A 20,178-nucleotide genomic window follows, 5' to 3' on the forward strand; every position below is an offset into this window, starting at 1 on the left:
AAGCCATTCACTGATTGTAAACCAATGTCCAAAGGGTGCAAACCTGCGCTTACCCAAGCTTGCTGAAATTATACTCACACATAACGTTAGAGGTATTTCTTTGGACATTCCTGTGGTTATTGTTAAACCCCTTCCCTAACCCCCCTTTTGAAGGTTTTTTAGGGGGGAGTGGGCCATAGAGATGCATATATACAATATTATACAATATTTTACCATATTTGATTAGTCTCTAGAAAGAACGTTTTCCCGACCAAGATGGCTGTCCTGTAGACATGTTGGCTGGATGCCAATGTCCATTCTTGTGTTGTATTTATTTCTGTGAGGGTCGGCATGTTTTAAATATTGTGTTTGACCTTGGCCCTGCAGAAGGGGTTCTTGGGGCCCCAGGTGGGTATGGTCCTGGGGACATGGCTGCCCTGGGTGCTAGCCTGGCTGTGTTACTGGTCATCTCTACGGTCGTCATCGGCCTGCTCATCTTCCGCATCCAGAAGGGCAAGACAGATTGGAGGAAGCTGTCAGAGGCCAACATCTTCCGTAGCTCTGTGAGTTCATTCTACACTGCAAGAAGAAATAGCAATGCAAAGCTTTTAAAAGCAACACTCAGAAAAAAAGGTGCTATCTTGAACCTAAAAGGGTTATTCGACTGTCCCCATATCAGAACCCTTTGAAGAACCCTTTTTGGGTCCAGGTAGAACCCTTTTGAGTTCCATGTAGAACCCTGGAAACTAAAAGGGTTTTACCTGGAAACAAAAAGGGTCATCCTATGTGGACAGCTAAAAACCATTTTGAAGTGTAGTAATCAATTGATGGCAAAAAATATATATTTGTGTTAAAGATTTTTGCTCTGCCTCCCTAAATGCAGTCTGTTCTGACTGGTACATTGCTTTTTTACAGCTTGGGAAAGGTCCCGGCGGACTCAAGAACGGGGTGCAGTACACCAACGAGGGCTTCCAGAATGACGGGGACACTAACAGCGTGGGATCCAAAGGCCCAGAGGAGATGGATGGGAAACGGTCCATCGGGAATGGAGTGACCTCCAGAGCTGTGGAGGAGACTGTCATGAAGGTCTCGGCTCCACTGTACTCCAACCTCCTGCTTGACACCGGCAGCCTGGCAGGGTCTGATAAGGCCGACAGCGAGAAGGAGGTGAAGCCCATCCTGACCAAGGAGAGGCGCGTGGAGGAGGGCTACAAGTCAGTCTGGTTCAAAGAGGACATCGACCCCAATGCCAAGGAGGAAGTGGTCATCATACCTGACAATGGGGAGCGGGAAGGTGATGACGATGATGATGATGATGATGATGATGAGGAAGAGGAGGGGTTTAGAGAGGAGGAAGAAGAATATGACAACTCGTCACCACAGACCCCAAAGGTGTTGTTCTCTGATGCTGATATGGATGATGGCCGTGGGGTGAGGTTTGAGGATTCTGAGAATGAAAAAATCCAGACGTCTGACCTGTGAGGAGTATGGGGGTAGGCCTGCACTGGATTTAGCTTGCCTTGTCTGTTTGGGTGGGTGAGGTTTTCTTTTTTCGTTCAGTTGTGCCGGGTAAGCTAAATCTTGCGCAACTGGGGCCCCATTTATACTGTAATTGTTGTGTAAATTCCACACTAAATATCTGTGTGCGCCATTTCTGAAAATAATACGTACGTCTAAAAATATTGAGATTTCTAAACTTGGCACACGCCCTACATACACATTTTTACCGTTATAATTCAGACCTGTCGTTAAACTGTGCACACATGAACAAGCATTCTAACTCTGTCAGAAAAAGTCCCTTCATTCACCTTTTATAGTGACAATAACGCCCTTTATTTGCTGTATAATTTGGAACTGTTGGAATTAGGCCATGTAGGTTTCTGAAAGAAAGAGTAATGGCAAATTTGATCACATTTTGTAGAGGTGTGAGCAGAATGTTTTAGTCTTTTACAGTGACTTTTTCAAACTTAACATTCATGCTGCCTATAGTGAGTGCCAAACACTTTATTGATTGTATATTCAAAACAGTTTTACTTTGACAGTATGGGTATAGGCTACAGTATTGCTGTGCAATAGGAGCGTGACATCATAGCCTATTTAAGCCTATACCAAAACAGGAGATAGAAACACAATAATCGATTGATACACAAGATATTGAACAACAATTTGTCTTTTGCATAAAACTGTGGGCTGTAGCATTTTACTTAAAACTACTGGTCTATTTACTGTGTTGGCAGCCTGTTTTAATCTTTTGCAGTAACTTATGCTGTATTTAGCGAAGGACTGTGACAATTTCTGAACAAGAAAACAATGGTAAATTGTTATGGACCTGTCAGCAGAACGTTTGACTTCAACAATGTTTTACATTGACTTTCCCCCCAACCTAATATGCTGGACTGCCCGGGAAGGCGAGGCATTTATTCTGCAATGGTTATGAAAATAAAATAAATAGGAATAGATTCCTATGTCTAATCATTCAACAAATATTAACAGAAATGGCTTCATCTTGTTATGATGTTTTTTTGAATAAGTGTGTCATAATAGCAACCATTTGCACAAAATACTTATGCCGTGTTCACATGCTAGTCAGAACTAGAAAACTAGCACATTTTTGACTTGCTAACTGGTTGTAGTTATACACGTGTCGCGTTCAACCTGTTAGCAAGTCAGACATGTCTGAGTTTCCTAGTTCCAATGAGCACGTGGACATGGCATTACTGGTCTGCTTGCAATACAATACTTCAACCACTAGACAATGTGTGTGCGTGCGCATGGCGTAAAGTTTGCGTGGAGGGACATTCTCAAGTTACGAGGTATATTTTGTATCTACGCAACATTTATAAATGAGGCCTCTGAAGTACTGTACTGTATGTGAAAGAAAGAAATGCTTTTTTCTGCACCAGGATCCCACCTGTCTGAAGCATCACATCAACCTTTTACTGCAGTGGGCTAAATCAGGGTCACACAGAGTGTTTCTTGGTAGTCTTAAATAAATCTACTTTGAAACAAAGTATACACTTCACACACATGGTTATGGGCTTAAAAAAAGAAGACACCTGTACCATGTCAGATATAGAGTTGAAATGTATTCAATTTTGAGCATCCCAATATTACACTTTATATACATCACAGCAGATTGAAATATAACAAAACCGGATGACATAGAAACACTGGATTTTCAACAGGTTTTTTAAAATTATGTTTATTAATTATGACATTTTGAAAAATATGAATAACATTTCACACATGAGGCCACTAGGGTGATTTGGTCATTTGACTGCAGGAATGAGGTTTTAGACTACTATTTTATTGGACAACATGTTAGAACTTCTGCTGCTTTCTCATCAATCCTGGAAACATTTAGTCCTGCCATACTTGCTCTACAGTAGAAGCCATTATTAATCATGTGGAGCTTTGACCCTGGTACACATCGGAGTCATGCTTCCTTGTTGCTTACCGAAACTCTGCTGTTCACTAATCAGTAACTCACTTTATTGCTTGATACAGTACTATTAGAAAATGTGTTATCATACACAAAAACAAACAGAAAAAAATAACATAAAGTGCAATGTTTACTCATTTTGTTTTCCCGTTGTTCGGGTCAGATCATTCATGGCTTGAACTTAAGCTTCAACTTTCTTGTATCTTTGTAAATAATGGATGTTAAAAATAAAATTATTTATGTAATAATAAAGAACTCAAGTATGATTTGACAAACCAAATATCGAATGATCATGTCTCACATGAGTTTGATAATACAGACAACTGAATGTAAGAACGTGGCAGTACAGATGCTGATAGCAACAAGTCCTCCGTTGTTAGTGCTTGTTTATGATAAGGCCCTGGTTACCAGCAGCCAGGGGCTGTAAAGAGCAATAGACTGATGCAAACAAGTGCACTTTGTACTCTAATAAAATAATAATCCATGTACAATAATCATAGATGTTCTATATTTATGAGAATGAGTACATTTTAACCCATGACATACCAGGGGAGAACAAGTCCACTTGTCAATCCAATCCATCACAGGGACTGAATAAAAATGTTAGCTATTTGTCACTGCAGTATTTCTGTCAAATTACCAAAATAATGTTGTGCCTAACGACCCCACACGTATTCATGTATCAGCAATATCAGTATTATCTTAATACCTAATGTCAAATTCCAAATCTGAATAGGAAGTAATATCCTCATAACATTGAATAATACACATGTATAAATGTACGCAGGAAGAAAAGCATGTAGAGGGCATGCTGAGTCCATATAGATGGGGATGTGCTGAAGTGATTCAAAAGTCAAAGGAAAGCACATTCATTTCCTCATGGCAACAGCAAAACCATAACAAATTGTGATAAACATCGCTGTTGGTGCAACTTCACGACCATTACTCTGAAATAACACGACATACACACAAATGCCAAATAACTGGGAGTTAAGTCTTTATTTGATTAATTCATCTCTTTACACACAAAAAGATCAAATAGAGGTCATGTTTAAATAGGGAGATTAACCAGGGAAATGAACACAGGAAAATGCACCCACTTACTCATAAAACAAACAAAACTTTGAATGCTGTGAAAATGATTTATGATACAAATGCTATCAGTATGAGAGAAGTTAATTGTCTGCTTATCCTCCTTTTCAAGGACAAATATGATTTTACAAAGTTTGTTATTCTAAAATAATAATTTTAAATCTATGAAAGCACGAGAGACTGAAAAATAGCTTCTATCTCAAGGGCATCAGACTGTTAAACAGCCATCACTAACACTAACATCACTAACACTAACAGAGGCTGCTGCCAACATACAGACTTGAAATCATGGATCACTAGTCACATTAATGATGCCACTTTAATGATGTTTACATATCTTGCATTACTCATCCCATATGTATATACTGTATTTCATAGCATCAGATGTTTTAGCATTACTCATCCCATATGTATATACTGTATTTTATAGCATCAGATGTTTTAGCATTACTCATCCCATATGTATATACTGCATTTTATACAGGTGTTTTAGCATTACACTCTTTTCAACATTATTTCACTGGGCAGGGCTATCTAGAAGGTTTGGATTAAATGCGGATGCAGAAGACACATTTCGGTTGAATGTATTCAGTTGTGCCACTGACGAGGTATCCACTTCCCCTTCCTCTTATATTGCTTTGGCAAATCCCACCCTATCGTTGTCCCGGTCAAAGACTGTGTAGTAAGCTCCAATGAAGATATCTCCCAGGGTCCAGCCAGGGAAGCTTGAGGGGAAAAATCCTAAAAGGCAGACTTTCTTGCCCTTCGTAGTCCACTGCGTACACACACACACACACACACACACACACACACACACACACACACACACACACACACACACACACACACACACACACACACACACACACACACACACACACACACACACAGTTAAGAAGGTAAGAAGGAGCACCAGCGACATCTACAGATATATTAACAAGGTTTCTATTCTAACAGCCTGTATAATGATGCTACATTATTACACTGTATATTTCCATATGCCTTTTACTTTCCTAGACTCTGACTATGCTAACATTACATTGCAGTATCATATGATATAGATGATATATATACAGTAAATATATAGTGCATTTAGTTCTTTACAAACTGCCTGATACACTATATACTGTACATACCCTGAGAATATACTGTTCTCCAGTCAGAGGGTAGACCTTTCCACTGACAGTGAAGGAGACACTGGGGAGGGAGGACACTTTCTCACAGTCAACCGTGTACTGTGAAACAAGTAACAGATAGTGTTTAACAACAGTAAAACCACCCTCTCACAGCTAACATGCTTCAATGTCAACAGAATCGCTAGAGAGTTGTGAAATGGCTATTCGAGGACCTATTTAGCTTCATGATTACAATTATATTCACCCTCTTTGGTTTGGTAGATACCAGGAGGATATACTAGTCGGTTGGTATGCATTTTCTAAAGAAAAGGATGAGGGAGATACTGTAGAGAGAAGAGATAGAAAATAATAGGTGATTCTAGTTTCTGTCATCTGTCATGTTCTACCTTTCCACGGTTCCAGGGCACAGCTCCTACAGCCTTCTGCAGAGCACTGATCTCATCATAGGGACCTAGGATCAGGGAGGTGCCAGTGTCCACCACGGCCTCACAGCCACCTTTACACAGCTTGACATCCTCTCCAACGCTCAAACTGCCAAAGACACCCAAATATTTAGTTAGAGAAATAAACAAAAATATAAACGCAACATGCAACAATTTCAACAATTTTACTGAGTTACAGTTCATATAAGGAAATCAGTCAATTGAAATAAATGAATTAGACCTTAATCTATGGATTTCACATGACTGAACAGGAACGCAGCCATGGGTGGGCCTGGAAGGGCATAGGTCCACCCACAGGGGAGACAGGCCCAGCCAATCAAAATAAGTTTTTCCCCACAAAAGGGCTTTATTACAGACAGAAATACTCCTCAGTTTTATCAGCTGTCCGGGTGGCCGGTCTCAGACGATGCTGCAGGTGAAGAAGCCGGATGTGGAGGTCCTAGGCTGACATTGTTACACGTGGTCTGCGGTTGTGAGGCCAGTTGGACATACTGCCAAATTCTATAAAACGACGTTGGAGGCGGCTTATGATAGAGAAATGAAAATTCGATTATCTGGCAACAGCTCTAGTGGACATTCCTGCAATCAGCATGCCAATGGCATGCTCCCTCAAAACTTGGGACATCTGTGGCATTGTGTTGTGGGGAAAAAATACACATTTTAGTGGCCTTTCATTGTTCCCAACACAAGGTGCACCTGAGTAATGATCATGCAGTTTAATCAGCTTCTTGATATGCCACACCTGTCAGGTGGATGGATTATCTTGGCAAAGGAAACATTTTCACCAACAGGGATGTAAACAAATTTGTGCCCAACATTTTTGAGAAATAAGCTTTTTGTGCGTGTGAAAAAATTCTGGGACCTCTGATTTCAGTTCATGAAACTGTCTTATCCGGTGTCCTGTGTGAATTTAAGTATGCTCGCTCTAATTCTTTCTTTCTCTCTCTCGGAGGACCTGAGCCCTAGGACCATGCCTCAAATCAAATCAAATTTTATTTGTCACATACACATGGTTAGCAGATGTTAATGCGAGTGTAGCGAAATGCTTGTGCTTCTAGTTCCGACAATGCAGTAATAACCAACAAGTAATCTAACCTAACAATTACACAACTACTACCTTATACACACAAGTGTAAAGGGATAAAGAATATGTACATAAAGATATATGAATGAGTGATGGTACAGAACGGCATAGGCAAGATGCAGTAGATGGTATAGAGTACAGTATATACATATGAGATGAGTAATGTAGGATATGTAAACATAAAGTGGCATAGTTTAAAGTGGCTAGTGATACATGTATTACATAGAGATGGCAAGATGCAGTAGATGATATAGAGTACAGTATATACCTATACATATGAGATGAGTAATGTAGGGTATGTAAACATTATATTAAGTGGCATTGTTTAAAGTGGCTAGTGGTACATTTTTACATAATTTCCATCAATTCCCATTATTAAAGTGGCTGGAGTTGAGTCAGTATGTTGGCAGCGGCCGCTAAATGTTAGTGGTGGCTGTTTAACAGTCTGATGGCCTTGAGATAGAAGCTGTTTTTCAGTCTCTCGGTCCCTGCTTTGATGCACCTGTACTGACCTCGCCTTCTGGATGATAGCGGGGTGAACAGGCAGTGGCTTGGGTGGTTGTTGTCCTTGATGATCTTTATGGCCTTCCTGTGACATCGGGTGGTGTAGGTGTCCTGGAGGGCAGGTAGTTTGCCCCCGGTGATGCGTTGTGCAGACCTCACTACCCTCTGGAGAGCCTTACGGTTGTGGGCGGAGCAGTTGCCGTACCAGGCGGTGATACAGCCCGACAGGATGCTCTCGATTGTGCATCTGTAGAAGTTTGTGAGTGCTTTTGGTGACAAGCCGAATTTCTTCAGCCTCCTGAGGTTGAAGAGGCGCTGCTGCGCCTTCTTCACAACGCTGTCTGTGTGGGTGGACCAATTCAGTTTGTCCGTGATGTGTACACCGAGGAACTTAAAACTTTCCACCTTCTCCACTACTCAGGACTACCTGGCCTGATGACTCCTTGCTGTCCCCAGTCCACCTGGCCGTGCTGCTGCTCCAGTTTCAACTGTTCTGCCTGCGGCTATGGAACCCTGACCTGTTCACCGGACGTACTACCTGTCCCAGACCTGCTGTTTTCAACTCTCTAGAGACAGCAGGAGCGGTAGAGATACTCTGAATGATCGGCTATGAAAAGCCAACTGACATTTACTCCTGAGGTGCTGACCTGTTGCACCCTCGACAACCACTGTGATTATTATTATTTGACCCTGCTGGTCATCTATGAACATTTGAACATCTTGGCCATGTTCTGCTATAATCCCCACCCGGCACAGCCAGAAGAGGACTGACCACCCCTCATAGCCTGGTTCCTCTCTAGGTTTCTTCCTAGGTTCTGGCCTTTCTAGGGAGTTTTTCCTAGCCACCGTGCTTCTACACCTGCATTGCTTTCTGTTTGGGGTTTTAGGCTGGGTTTCTGTACAGCACTTTGAGATATCAGCTGATGTAAGAAGGGGTTTATAAATAAATTTGATTTGATTTGATTTGGATTTCTGCAATTAAACTGAACGTCTTTACTTCAGATCAACACAAACTTACTCATCCAATCCTCACCTCCGTACATTCGAAATGTGCCTGACACATTCTCAAAGCAACAGTATTCAATACTCAACTGAGGTACGAAACCATATTACTGAACACAGCATCCCTCCAACCCACTCTAGTTCACATAGTCATTAAGCCACGAGGGAGGAGCTATGACCCGTTGGGGTCTCCCAGTGTTCAGAAGTGCAGCTGATGGCAGGGGAACCGCAGGCATTTGAGACCTGACTGGTGGAAGGGCCCTGAACTGAGCCTGGTGTAGGGTTGGAGGTGCATGAGACCCTTGATCTTGCTCATGCCCATAGTGAGTTGTGGACAGACAGGTCAGGAAAGGATACCCCACAGGCAAATGGACCTTTCTGAGGCGATTTGCATGCCAGCGGAATCCATCAGGAAGTTGGAATGTTGCAAGCCCTAGCTGTCGTTCCACTTTCAGGGGCTTGGACCAAAATGAGGAGAGCTTGTTCCGACAGTTGTCAGTCTTGATCTGCACGCAGTCCTGGGCCTTCAGGCTTAGTTGTTTCACTCTGTGAGACGTGTCATAACGTTGTTTCATCCGTTGCTGTGCTGCTCCAACATAGGCTTGCCTTGCTGCAGCAGGCTTGTTCTTTTGTTTTGGGCAGAGACAGTCCAAAGGGAGTTTCAGTTCCTTACCAATCATCAGGGAGGCAGGAGACACCCCAGTGGTGGAGTGCTTGGTAACCCTGATGTGGAGTAGTATAAGGCACACCTGCCCGCCCATCCAGCATCACTACTCTGGACGGTTCTGACTTAGAATATGTGGACAACTACAAATACCTACGTGTCTGGTTAGACTCTCCTTCCAGACTCACATTAAGCATCTCCAATCCAAAATTAAATCTAGAATCGGCTTCCTATTTTGCAACAAAGCATCCTTCACTCATGCTGCCAAACATACCCTCGTAAAACTGACCATCCTACCGATCCTCGACTTCGGCGATATCATTTACAAAATAGCCTCCAACACTCTACTCTACAAATTGGATGCAGTGGCATCCGATTTGTCACCAAAGCCCCATATACTACCCACCACTGCAACCTGTATGCTTTTGTTGGCTGGCCCTCGCTTCATATTCGTCGCCAAACCCACTGGCTCCAGGTCATCTATAAGTCTTTGCTAGGTAAAGCCCTGCCTTATCTCAGCTCACTGGTCACCATAGCAGCACCCACCCGTAGCACGTGCTCCAGAAGGTATATTTCACTGGTCACCCCCAAAGCCAATTCCTCCTTCGGCAGCCTCTCCTTCCAGTTCTCTGCTGCCAATGACTGGAACGAACTGCAAAATCACTGAAGCTGGAGACATATCTCCCTCACTAGCTTCAAGCACCAGCTGTCAGAGTAGCTCACAGATCACTGCACCTGTACATAGCCCATCTGTAAAAAGCCCATCCAACTACCTCATCTCCATACTGTTATTTATTTGATTTATTTTGCTCCTTTGCACTCCAGTATCTTTACTTGCACACTCATCTTCTGCACATTTATCACTCCAGTTTAATTGCTATATTGTATTGTTTTAGCCACTATGGCCTATTCATTGCCTTACCTCCCTTATCCTACCTCATTTACACACACTGCATATAGACTTTTTTTTGTATTTATTTTTGTATTATTGACTGTATGTTTGTTATTCCATGTGTAACTCTGTGTTGTTGTTTGTGTCGCACTGCTTTGCTTTATCTTGGCCAGGTCGCAGTTGTAAATGAGAACTTGTTCTCAACTAGCCTACCTGGTTAAATAATGGTGAAATATATATATATTTTTAAAAAGCACAGAGCCACGTCAAAAAGTTATCCCTCAGCCAAGTTGGCTCGTATTCCTTCCTTCAGGGTTCTGTTCAAGCGTTCCACCCCCCTGTTTGCTTGAGGGTGGTACACAGCCGTCCAGATGTGCTTGATGGTTTGCTTTTCAAGGTACACAGACATATTATTCGAGACAAGCTGGGGACCATTGTCTGTCGTAATGGTGCTGGGCAACCCCCACTGACAGAACAGCTTATCCAGTGTTTGGATGATCATCTGTGAGGTAGTAGAGGACAACGGCACGGCTTCTGCCCATTTCGAATGCAAGTCATGAATGACCAGTAGAGCCATAGAGGCTTATGTCCGGAGCCCTGTGTGGCCAGCAGTGCTGTGAGGGCTTGATGGTCTGTGCAGAGTTTGAATGTTCTGCCTTACAATTACAAGTGCCAGTGCTCGCACGCCCACATGCAAGCCATGGTGTCCTACTCTCCCACAGAGTACTTTTGTTCAATCGGAGACAAGGCCCGTGAGGCAAAGGCCACTGGCCATTCCACGCCTCCATGCAGTTGAGACAAAACAGCTCCAAGGGCCACTGCCGAGGCATTACAGGGGACAATCGTTTGTGTTGATGTGTCACAGTGAGCCAGTGTTGGTGTCGATGTAAGCTGCACCTTGAGCTCCTGCACAGCATCCCGACAGTCCTGAGTCCATGTCCATGGTGCATCTTTTTTCAGAAGCTGTCAAAGAGGAGCAGTTGTTCACGGCCCTGAGGTCCATGTGTAACCGATGTGAAATGGCTAGCTAGTTAGCGGTGGTGCGCGCTAATAGTGTTTCAATCGGTGACGTCACTTGCTCTGAGGACCTTGAAGTAGTTGTTCCCCTTGCTCTGCAAGGGGCGCGGCTTTTGTGGAGAGAGGGGAACAACTACTTCAGGGTTCTCAGAGCGAGTGACGTCACCGATTGAAACGCTATTAGCGTGCACCACCGCTAACTAGCTAGCCATTTCACATCGGTTACACATACAGATCCAAAGATCGCCATTTTTCTTGGGCACAACGACCAGGTTTGAGACCCATGGCGAGGTGTCAAGGACGTTGTCAAGTCCCTTGTCAATGGGCTCCCGAAGGGTCAGCGGAACCCTCCACAATGGCTGGATTACTGGCTTGACCTCTTTGTTGACTGTAGGCCGGTGGACAACATCTCTGAGGTGACCTGGCCCCTCAAACAGTTGTGAGTACTCCATAGGCACTAGTGCAGGCAACGTAAAACTGGCTGGCCGGCGTGGTTTTGTTGTTGTAACAGACTGGCAGTGAGACAGTTCCAATGATTGAGATCAGTGTGTGGTTGTAGCTGTAGAGGGATACTGCTGGTCTCTGCAGTGGAACATGTGAGAAGAATTAGTCATAAGTGGCTTTGTTCAAAAGTGACATATTTGCTTCAGTGTCAGTCACCAGTGAGGTTTTAACACCCTCGATGTAGCAGTCACATTGCTTGGCCGCAACTGAGTCATCATGTACAGAGTTAATGGAGACTGGTGAACTTCGACATCTGCATTGCTTGTTGTTTGTTAGGCTGGGTTTCTCTACAGCACTTTGTGATATCTGCTGATGTAAAAAGGGCTTTATGAATATATTTAATTGATTGATTGATCTTCTCGATGCTGTCCTGCCACTGCTGAATTATAACAACGGGCAAAATGATTGTATTTTTGCAGTTCTTGCAGCGTTGCTCTTTTGCTGGACATGTAGACTGTTCCACAATTAGAACAACGTCGCCCCCCAGTGGTTTCCTGCACATTTTGGACTGGTGCCTCAGCCAGTGTGTGAAGCCCTGCCCCTTGAGATGCACTCTGTAGGTCAGTGAGAACAACTTCCATTTGTTTTCCAACAGTAAGTGCTTTCTCCAGTGTCAGATCATCAGTCTTTAACAACAATTTCTCCCTCAGTGGAGAACATGACGTTTTTTTAATGATCTGATCATGTACAAATTAGTTTTCTAGTGGTCCCAATCTGCATGGTCACACTAGGTACTGTGCTACGGACTCACCCGGCAGTTGGGCTCGTTGTCTGAAGAGAAAACAATCCATGATCACACTGAGCTACTGTAGTGTTCCTCCAGAGCTTGGGCAGCCGATGTAAACTTGTTCTCCACTGGCTGCAAAGTGGAGGAGACACATTGTCCCTCAGCGCCGAGATAGCGGAGGAGAATCGCCCGTTTGTGTGCGTTGGCAGCTCCATGCAGATTGATAGCTACCATATACAACTGAAAGGATTGAAACCAGTGATTCCATGGAACAGGTGGATCTCCAAGGACCGGGAGAAATAGAGATGGTGGAGGTAAGCTAAACTCAGCCATCCTAGTCGCCAAATGTTACAAATGCACGGAGGCTTGTTGTGCAATTAAACTGAACGTCTTTACTTCAGATCAACATGTTAACAACTAGTACCAACTCACCCATCCTATCCTCACACCTCCGTACACGCACAATTTGCCTGATACATTCTTAAAGCAACAGTATTCAATACACAACTGAGCTACGACACAAATTACTGAACACAACAGACCGGTATACACCCACATTATTCTGTTGTTGGGATATGCCGATACCCTTACTAAACAGAAAAGTTGATTTTTAACATACTTAATTAAAATATTTTTGGTGAAAAAACTATTTCACACATATTGTAATTTCATAGAAATCTGAAAACAATGGACAGTTACTTTAAAATAAAATACACTGGTTGTAATAAATACACTGGATGTAATAAATACACGGGCTGTAATAAATACACTGGCTATATTAAATACACTGGTTATAATAAATACACTGGTTAGCAGCACTAACCCGTCCATGTGGATGTTCCAGAGGTCCTTTGTGGTGATGTTGACATAGTGGAAGTCCCCGGTGTAGTATGCAGGGTCAGTCCCTCCCAGCATTAGCTGTCCCCCTGGCTGGTTGGAGGAGATCCTGTCACAGAACAGTAGCGCCCATCAGAAGACAGCATCTGCAGTACATTTCCAGTGGCACAAGTAGATTTCTAAAACTGCCATGTTAACTTACAGCTCATTCAGATATCCCTTGGGAAAGAGTTCTTCTCAATGGGACTTTCTGGATAAATAGGTATAAAATACAATAATGATCTGCGTTCCACTTCACTATCGCCACTCACTTGTGGTTGAGGTAGAAGGAGAAAACATTCTCCGCCAACAGCTTCTCTTTCATTATGTTGTCAAAGACAGGGCTCATGGCATCATTTGTTGGGTAAGACATTCCCAGAACTCCATCGAACTTAGCACCAACGAAGTTCGCTCCATATATCTTGACGGCCTCACCAAACACCTGATCTTTTACGGATACACTTCCAATCTGACAGAAGAGCAAAGCAGATTATTTAAAACTATATAATCTGTCAGTGGCAGCCATTCATTTCTCCTCTCCAAACTTACTATGCACGTATCCTGGCTGAGGTACCCAGTTACACTTCCCAGTCCATAATGCATTGAAAACTTTCTTCCACCCTTGACATATGTGCTGGACTGGGTATCATTGTATTTCCAGTGAATCACTGCAATACAACGTTAAACATACATTGTCAGTTTGATATGGTGTTTTCTGAACAAAAAACTAGCTAAGACAGGAAGTCACAATTCTCATGTTTATTCCTAGTATTGACATAAATGATGTCACTCAGACATGAAATCAGCCTTGGATTTTAACTCTTAACTCTCTATCTTTATTTTTAAACCTTATATCCATTTACTTCAAACTTACAATGAATGTGCAAAACATTAGAAACACCTTCCTATTATTGAGTTGCACCCCCTTTTGCCCTCAGAACAGCCTCAATTCATCAGGGCATGAACTCTACAAGGTGTCGAAAGCATTCCACAGGGATGCTGGCCCATGTTGACTCCAATGCTTCCCATAGTTATGTCAAGTTGGCTGGATGTCCTTTGGGTGGTGGACCATTTTTGATACACACAGGAAACTGTTGAGCATGAAAAACCCAGCAGCATTGCAGTTCTTGACACACTCAAACCAATGCACCTGGCACCTACTACCATGCTCTGTTCTAAGGCACTTAAATATTTTGTCTTGCCCATTCACCATTTGAGTGGCACATACACAACCTATATCTAAATTGTCTCAAGGCTTAAAAGTCCTTCTTTAGCCTGTCTCCTCCCCTTCATCTGCACTGATTGAAGTGGTTTTAAAATATGACATCAATAAGGGATCATAGTTTTCACCTGGATACACCTGGTCAGTCTGTCATGGAAAGAGCAGTGTTCTTAATGTTTTGTACACTCAGTGTATATTTCCATAAGCCTTTAACTTTCCTATACTCTGGCTGTGCTACCATTACATTGCAGTAACATATGATATACATGATATTCCTAAAGTAAAAATGTTTTGTACTTTAAGTGTATATTCTACAGGGAATAGTCTGAGAAAATGCTACCCATGTGCACAGTGCATGATGAGAGACTTACAGCATGTGATGTCAGTGACGGAACACTTGGAAGAAGGCACCCAGAGATTGTTGGATCCAGTGTCAAAGGTCACCCTGAACATTTGAGGTGGGGTTCCTAAACGAATCTCTCCATAGAACTGAGCCTGAAGACACAATCACATCAATGATGAAGAAGACATATCAAAACCAATGCATAATGAGTAATGCATAATTGGTGAAGTATGACTTGAGTTACTGTGCATAAGGCCACTTACTGTGCAAATTAAATCGGACTTTTATATGACTTATACTGTGCATAAGGCGGGCAGACACTTACATCAACATAGTTCCTCAGAGCCACTTTGCTGGACCCACTGGCGTCATCGTCGTCAAAGTTGTCGGAGTAGGAATCATGGAATAAACGACTGAAATCCCTCTCTGAGTCAGACATAGATTGTCTCAAGGAGTTACACTTTGTGAGGGGTATACTGGATAGCAAAATAAACAAAAAAGGTACACAGGACATAAGGATATTTTCAGTGCCTCTAGGACCTTTATCGAGCCTTCACTAAGTATGAACGAAAAAGGTCTCTAGACTAGTAATAATGTTTTAAGCAGTATACTTTTATATAGATCTGCAGCAATCTATTTTTATCACTACATAATTCATATAGAATTAATGCATAATTTAGGTAATGTCCAGTTGCAAACCACACATTACTATTGCAGTTAATAATGCAGTTTTATAAATGAACTAGAAATGCTATTAAAAACACATCTGCTGTGTATCATACCGTATGAGTGACTCAGACGTCCACGCACATGCTGCTAACACACAGAGATATAAAATCTTCATTTTGAGGCTTTCTTGTGGTTGTTGTCAATGCAAATTCTGATGGCTTCTCTACCACTGCTGTGGCGTTGGACAGTAGAGTAAGGATCCATACACTGGATAGCGTCTCTCCTGAGAGCAGTTTATACAAATCATTGTTTGCTTGTTTCTGTGTACTTGTCACTCCTGTCATCCAACGCATTACCTACCTGAGGCTAATTCACAGGTTCAAATATTGGAGCTGAGCTAATTCTTGTTGATGTTAGACTATGCCGGCTGCAGGCAGCCTAGCAGTTAAGAGTGTTGGGACAGTAACCAAAATGTTGCTGGTTCAAATCCCCAAGCCGACTAGGTGAAAAATCTGTCAATGTGCCCTTGAGCAAGGCATTTAACCCTAATTGCTCCAGGGTCGCCATCAATAATGGCTGATCCCTCCCTGCGACCTCACTCTCAGGGGGAGTTGGGATATGCAAAAATCACATTTCCAATTCACGCATGCATATAAAACACACTTGTGTGAAACTGGACAAATATAAGCACCCACCTAATTATTATCATGCACCGCTCCACCTGAGGAAGAATGTGTGTCATTCAGAATGCATTTTGTGCTTCTGCTCTTGGAGTTTATTCAATATTTTGTCGTTGTGTAAATTAATATTGAAATATTATGTTAATCTTGATTGTTTAATTTGTACAATCTGTTTAAGCAGTTACTTCAATGATATACTGAAGGTGGCAGCTGTTGTATGAATGATGAATGATAAACGCGCCAGTGAAATATGTAAAACTGGATCCAAAAAGCTTGCAAAAAAAAGTTGATCTGAAATTCTAACAGAAAAATATCACAAAATATGCAGTATCTTCTCCCCATCGGTCTGCCATCAATCATGACATCGTGGTGACCCCCTCCATGTGATACAGGCCGTCGAACAATTTGAAAACTCTAAACAAACAACAACATGAAGAGCTATCTATCCAAAACGGAGATGTATGGATAAACCACTTCTCCAATATTTTTGGCTCTATAACAAAGAACAAACAATAAAAACATATACAAGATCAAATACAAATATTAGAATCAACTATTAAAGACTACCATAACCCACTGAATTCTCCAATTACATTGAGTGAACTACAGGACAAAATACAAACCCTCCAACCCAAAAAGGCATGTGGGGTTGATGGTATCTTAAATTAAATGATAAAATATACAGACTACAAATTCCAATTGGCTATACTTAAACTCTTTAACATCATCCTCAGCTCTGGCATCTTCTCCAATATTCGGAACCAAAGACTGATCTCCCCAATCCACAAAAGTGGAGACAAATTTGACCCCAATAACTACCGGGGGTCAACAGCAACCTTGGGAAAATCATCTGCATTATCATTAACAGAAGACTCGTACATTTCCTCAGTGAAAACAATGTACTGAGAAAAAAATGTATTGGCTTTTTACCAAATTACCATACAACAGACCACGTAGTCACCCTGCACACCCTAATTGACAAACAAACAAACCAAAACAAAGGCAAAGTCTTCTCATGCTTTGTTGATTTCAAAAGCTTTCGACTCAATTTGGCATGAGGGTCTTCTATATGGAAAGAGGTGTTGTGGGAAAAACAAATACAACATTATAAAATCCATGTACACAAACAACAAATGTGCGGTTAAAATTGGCAAAAAACACACACATTTCTTTCCACAGGGCAGCTTAAGCCCCACCCTCTTCAACATATATATCAACGAATTGGCAAGGGCACTAGAACAGTCTGCAGCACCCGGCCTCACCCTACTAGAATCTGAAGTCAAATGTCTACTGTTTGCTGATGATCTGGCACTTCTGTCCCCAACCAAGGAGGGCCTACAGCAGCACCTAGATCTTCTGTACAGATTCTGTTACACCTGGGCCCTGACAGTAAATCTCAGTAAGACAAAAATAATGGTGTTCCAAAAAAGTACCAGTTGCCAGGACCACAAATACAAATTCCATCTAGACACCGTTGCCCTAGAGCACACAAAAAACTATACATACCTCGTCCCAAACATCAGCGCCACAGGTAACTTCCAAAAAAGCTGTGAACAATCTGAGAGACAAGGGAAGAAGTGGCTTCCATGCCATCAAAAGGAGCATAAAATTTCACATACCAATTACGATCTGGCTAAAAAAATACTTCAATCAGGTATAGCACCCATTGCCCTTTATGGTTGTGAGGTCTGGGGTCCGCTCACCAACCAAGAATTCACAAAATGGGACAAACACCGAATTGAGACTCTGCATGCAGAATTCTGCAAAAATATCCTCTGTGTACAATGTAAAACACCAAATAATGCATGCAGAGCAAAATTAGGCCAATGCCAGCTAATTATCAAAATCCAGGAAAGAGCTGTTAAATTCTACAACCACCAAAAAGGAAGCGATTCCCAAACCTTCCATAACAAAGCCATCACCTACAGAGAGATTAACCTGGAGAAGAACTCCCTAAGCAAGCTGGTCCTGGGGCTCTGTTCACAAACACAAACAGACCCCCAGGACAGCAACACAGTTAGACCCAACCAAATCATGAGAAAACATAGATAATTACTAGACACATTGGAAAGTTTTACAAAAAAACTGAGAGAACTAGAATGCTATTTGGCCCTAAACAGAGAGTACACAGTAGCAGAATACCTGCCACTGTGACTGACCCAAAATTAAGGAAATCTTTGACTTGCTATTGAGAAAGGCTGCCGTAGGCAGACCTGGCTCTCAAGAGAAGACAGGCTATGTGCACATTGGCCATAAAATGAGGTGGAAACTGAGCTGCACTTCCTAACCTCCTGACAAATTGATGACCATATTAGAGACTCATATTTCCCTGAGATTACACAGACCTACAAAGAATTTGAAAACAAATCCAGTTTTTATAAACTCCAATATCTATTGGGTGAAATACCACAGTGTGCCATCACAGCAGCAAGATTTGTGACCTGTTGCCACAAGAAAAGGGCAACCCGTGAAGAACAAACACCATTGTAAATAGAACCTATATTTATATTTATTTATTTTCCCTTTGTACTTTAACTATTTGAACATCATTACAATACTGTATATAGACATAATATGGCATTTGAAATGTCTTTATTATTTTGGAACTTTTGAGAGTGTAATGATTACTGTGCATTTTCTTAATTATTTATTTCACTTTTGTTTATTATCTATATCACCTGCTTTGGCAATGTAAAAATATTTTTCCCATGCCAACAATGCCCCTTCAATTGAAATTGAATTGAATTGAGAGACGGAGAGAAACAGAGAGAGTGTAACGGTTCCGTAACATCAGACGCTGGGAGATGGGAAGCAAGTGCAGGGTGAGGATTTAATAATAAATAGACATGAAACTAAACAACAACAGCGTCTGGACAAGAGAAACAAAACAACATCAATGCAGACACAGGAATGAAACTGAGGAAGTGACAGATATAGGGGAGGCAATCAATGACGTGGTGGAGTCTAGGTGAGTCTGATGAAGCGCTGGTGCGCGCAACGATGGTGACAGGTGTGCGTCATGATGAGCAGCTTGGCTGCCTCGAGCGCAAGAGAAGGGAAGCGGGAGCAGACGTGAGAGAGAGAGAAAGAGAGCGAGAGAGAGAGAGAGAGAGAGAGAGAGAAAGAGAGCGAGAGAGAGAGAGAGAGAGCAAGGGAGAGATAGACAGGGAGAGAAAGAAAGAGAGACAGAGACAGACAAGAGGCAGAGAAAGAGAGAGAGAGAGTACATTTTTATTGTTTATTTCACTTTTGTTTATAATGTACATAATATATGTTTCCCATGCCAATAAAGCCCTTAAATTGAATTGAGAGAGAGACCACAGTGACTGACCCAAACTTAAGGAAAGCTTTGACTATGTGCAGACTCAGTGAGCATAACCTTGACAGACCTGGCTCTCAAGAGAAGAAAGGCTATGTGCACACGGCCCACAAAATGAGGTGGAAACTGAGCTGCACTTCCTAACCTCCTGCCAAATTTATGACCATATTAGAGACACATATTTCCCTCAGATTACATAAATCCACAAAGAATTCGAAAACAAACCCAATTTTGATAAACTCCCATATCTATTGGGTGAAATACCAGTGTGCCATCACAGCAGCAAAATTTGTGACCCATTGCCACAAGAAAAGGGCAACCAGTGAAGAACAAACACCATTGTAAATACAACCCATATTTATGTTTATTTATTTTCCCTTTTGTACTTTAACTAGTTGCACATAATATGACATTTGAAATGTTTTTATTCTTTTGAAACGTTTGCGAGTGTAATTTTACTGTCATTTTATTTCACATTTGTTTATTATCTACTTCACTTGCTTTGGCTATGTTAACATATGTTTCTCATGCCAATAAAGCCCTCACAGTAAATTGAATTGAGAGAGAGTGGTGGGGGGTGGGG

General features: G+C 42.0%; 2 protein-coding genes across 2 annotated transcripts; one reads left to right on the top strand and one right to left on the bottom strand.

The window, feature by feature from the left end:
- The first annotated feature begins 405 nt into the window (after window positions 1-405).
- Window positions 406-2,118, top strand: cdhr5b (cadherin-related family member 5b). The gene is made up of 2 exons (XM_038998643.1): window positions 406-542; window positions 895-2,118. The coding sequence occupies exons 1-2, from the start codon at window positions 408-410 to the stop codon at window positions 1,459-1,461; spliced, it is 702 nt and encodes a 233-aa protein (XP_038854571.1). The 5' UTR covers window positions 406-407; the 3' UTR covers window positions 1,462-2,118.
- Window positions 2,119-5,141: 3,023 nt separating this feature from the next.
- LOC120051757 (cathepsin D-like) lies at window positions 5,142-15,771 on the bottom strand. The gene is made up of 9 exons (XM_038998644.1): window positions 15,710-15,771; window positions 15,253-15,403; window positions 14,956-15,079; window positions 13,912-14,030; window positions 13,635-13,831; window positions 13,310-13,432; window positions 6,036-6,180; window positions 5,650-5,748; window positions 5,142-5,288 (listed from the first exon to the last, which is right to left on the bottom strand). Exons 1-9 carry the CDS (start codon window positions 15,769-15,771, stop codon window positions 5,142-5,144), a joined length of 1,167 nt encoding a protein of 388 aa, XP_038854572.1.
- Window positions 15,772-20,178: the final 4,407 nt, after the last annotated feature.

Source organism: Salvelinus namaycush, chromosome 8 (genome assembly GCF_016432855.1).
Source record: "Salvelinus namaycush isolate Seneca chromosome 8, SaNama_1.0, whole genome shotgun sequence".
NCBI classification, from domain to species: domain Eukaryota; kingdom Metazoa; phylum Chordata; class Actinopteri; order Salmoniformes; family Salmonidae; genus Salvelinus; species Salvelinus namaycush.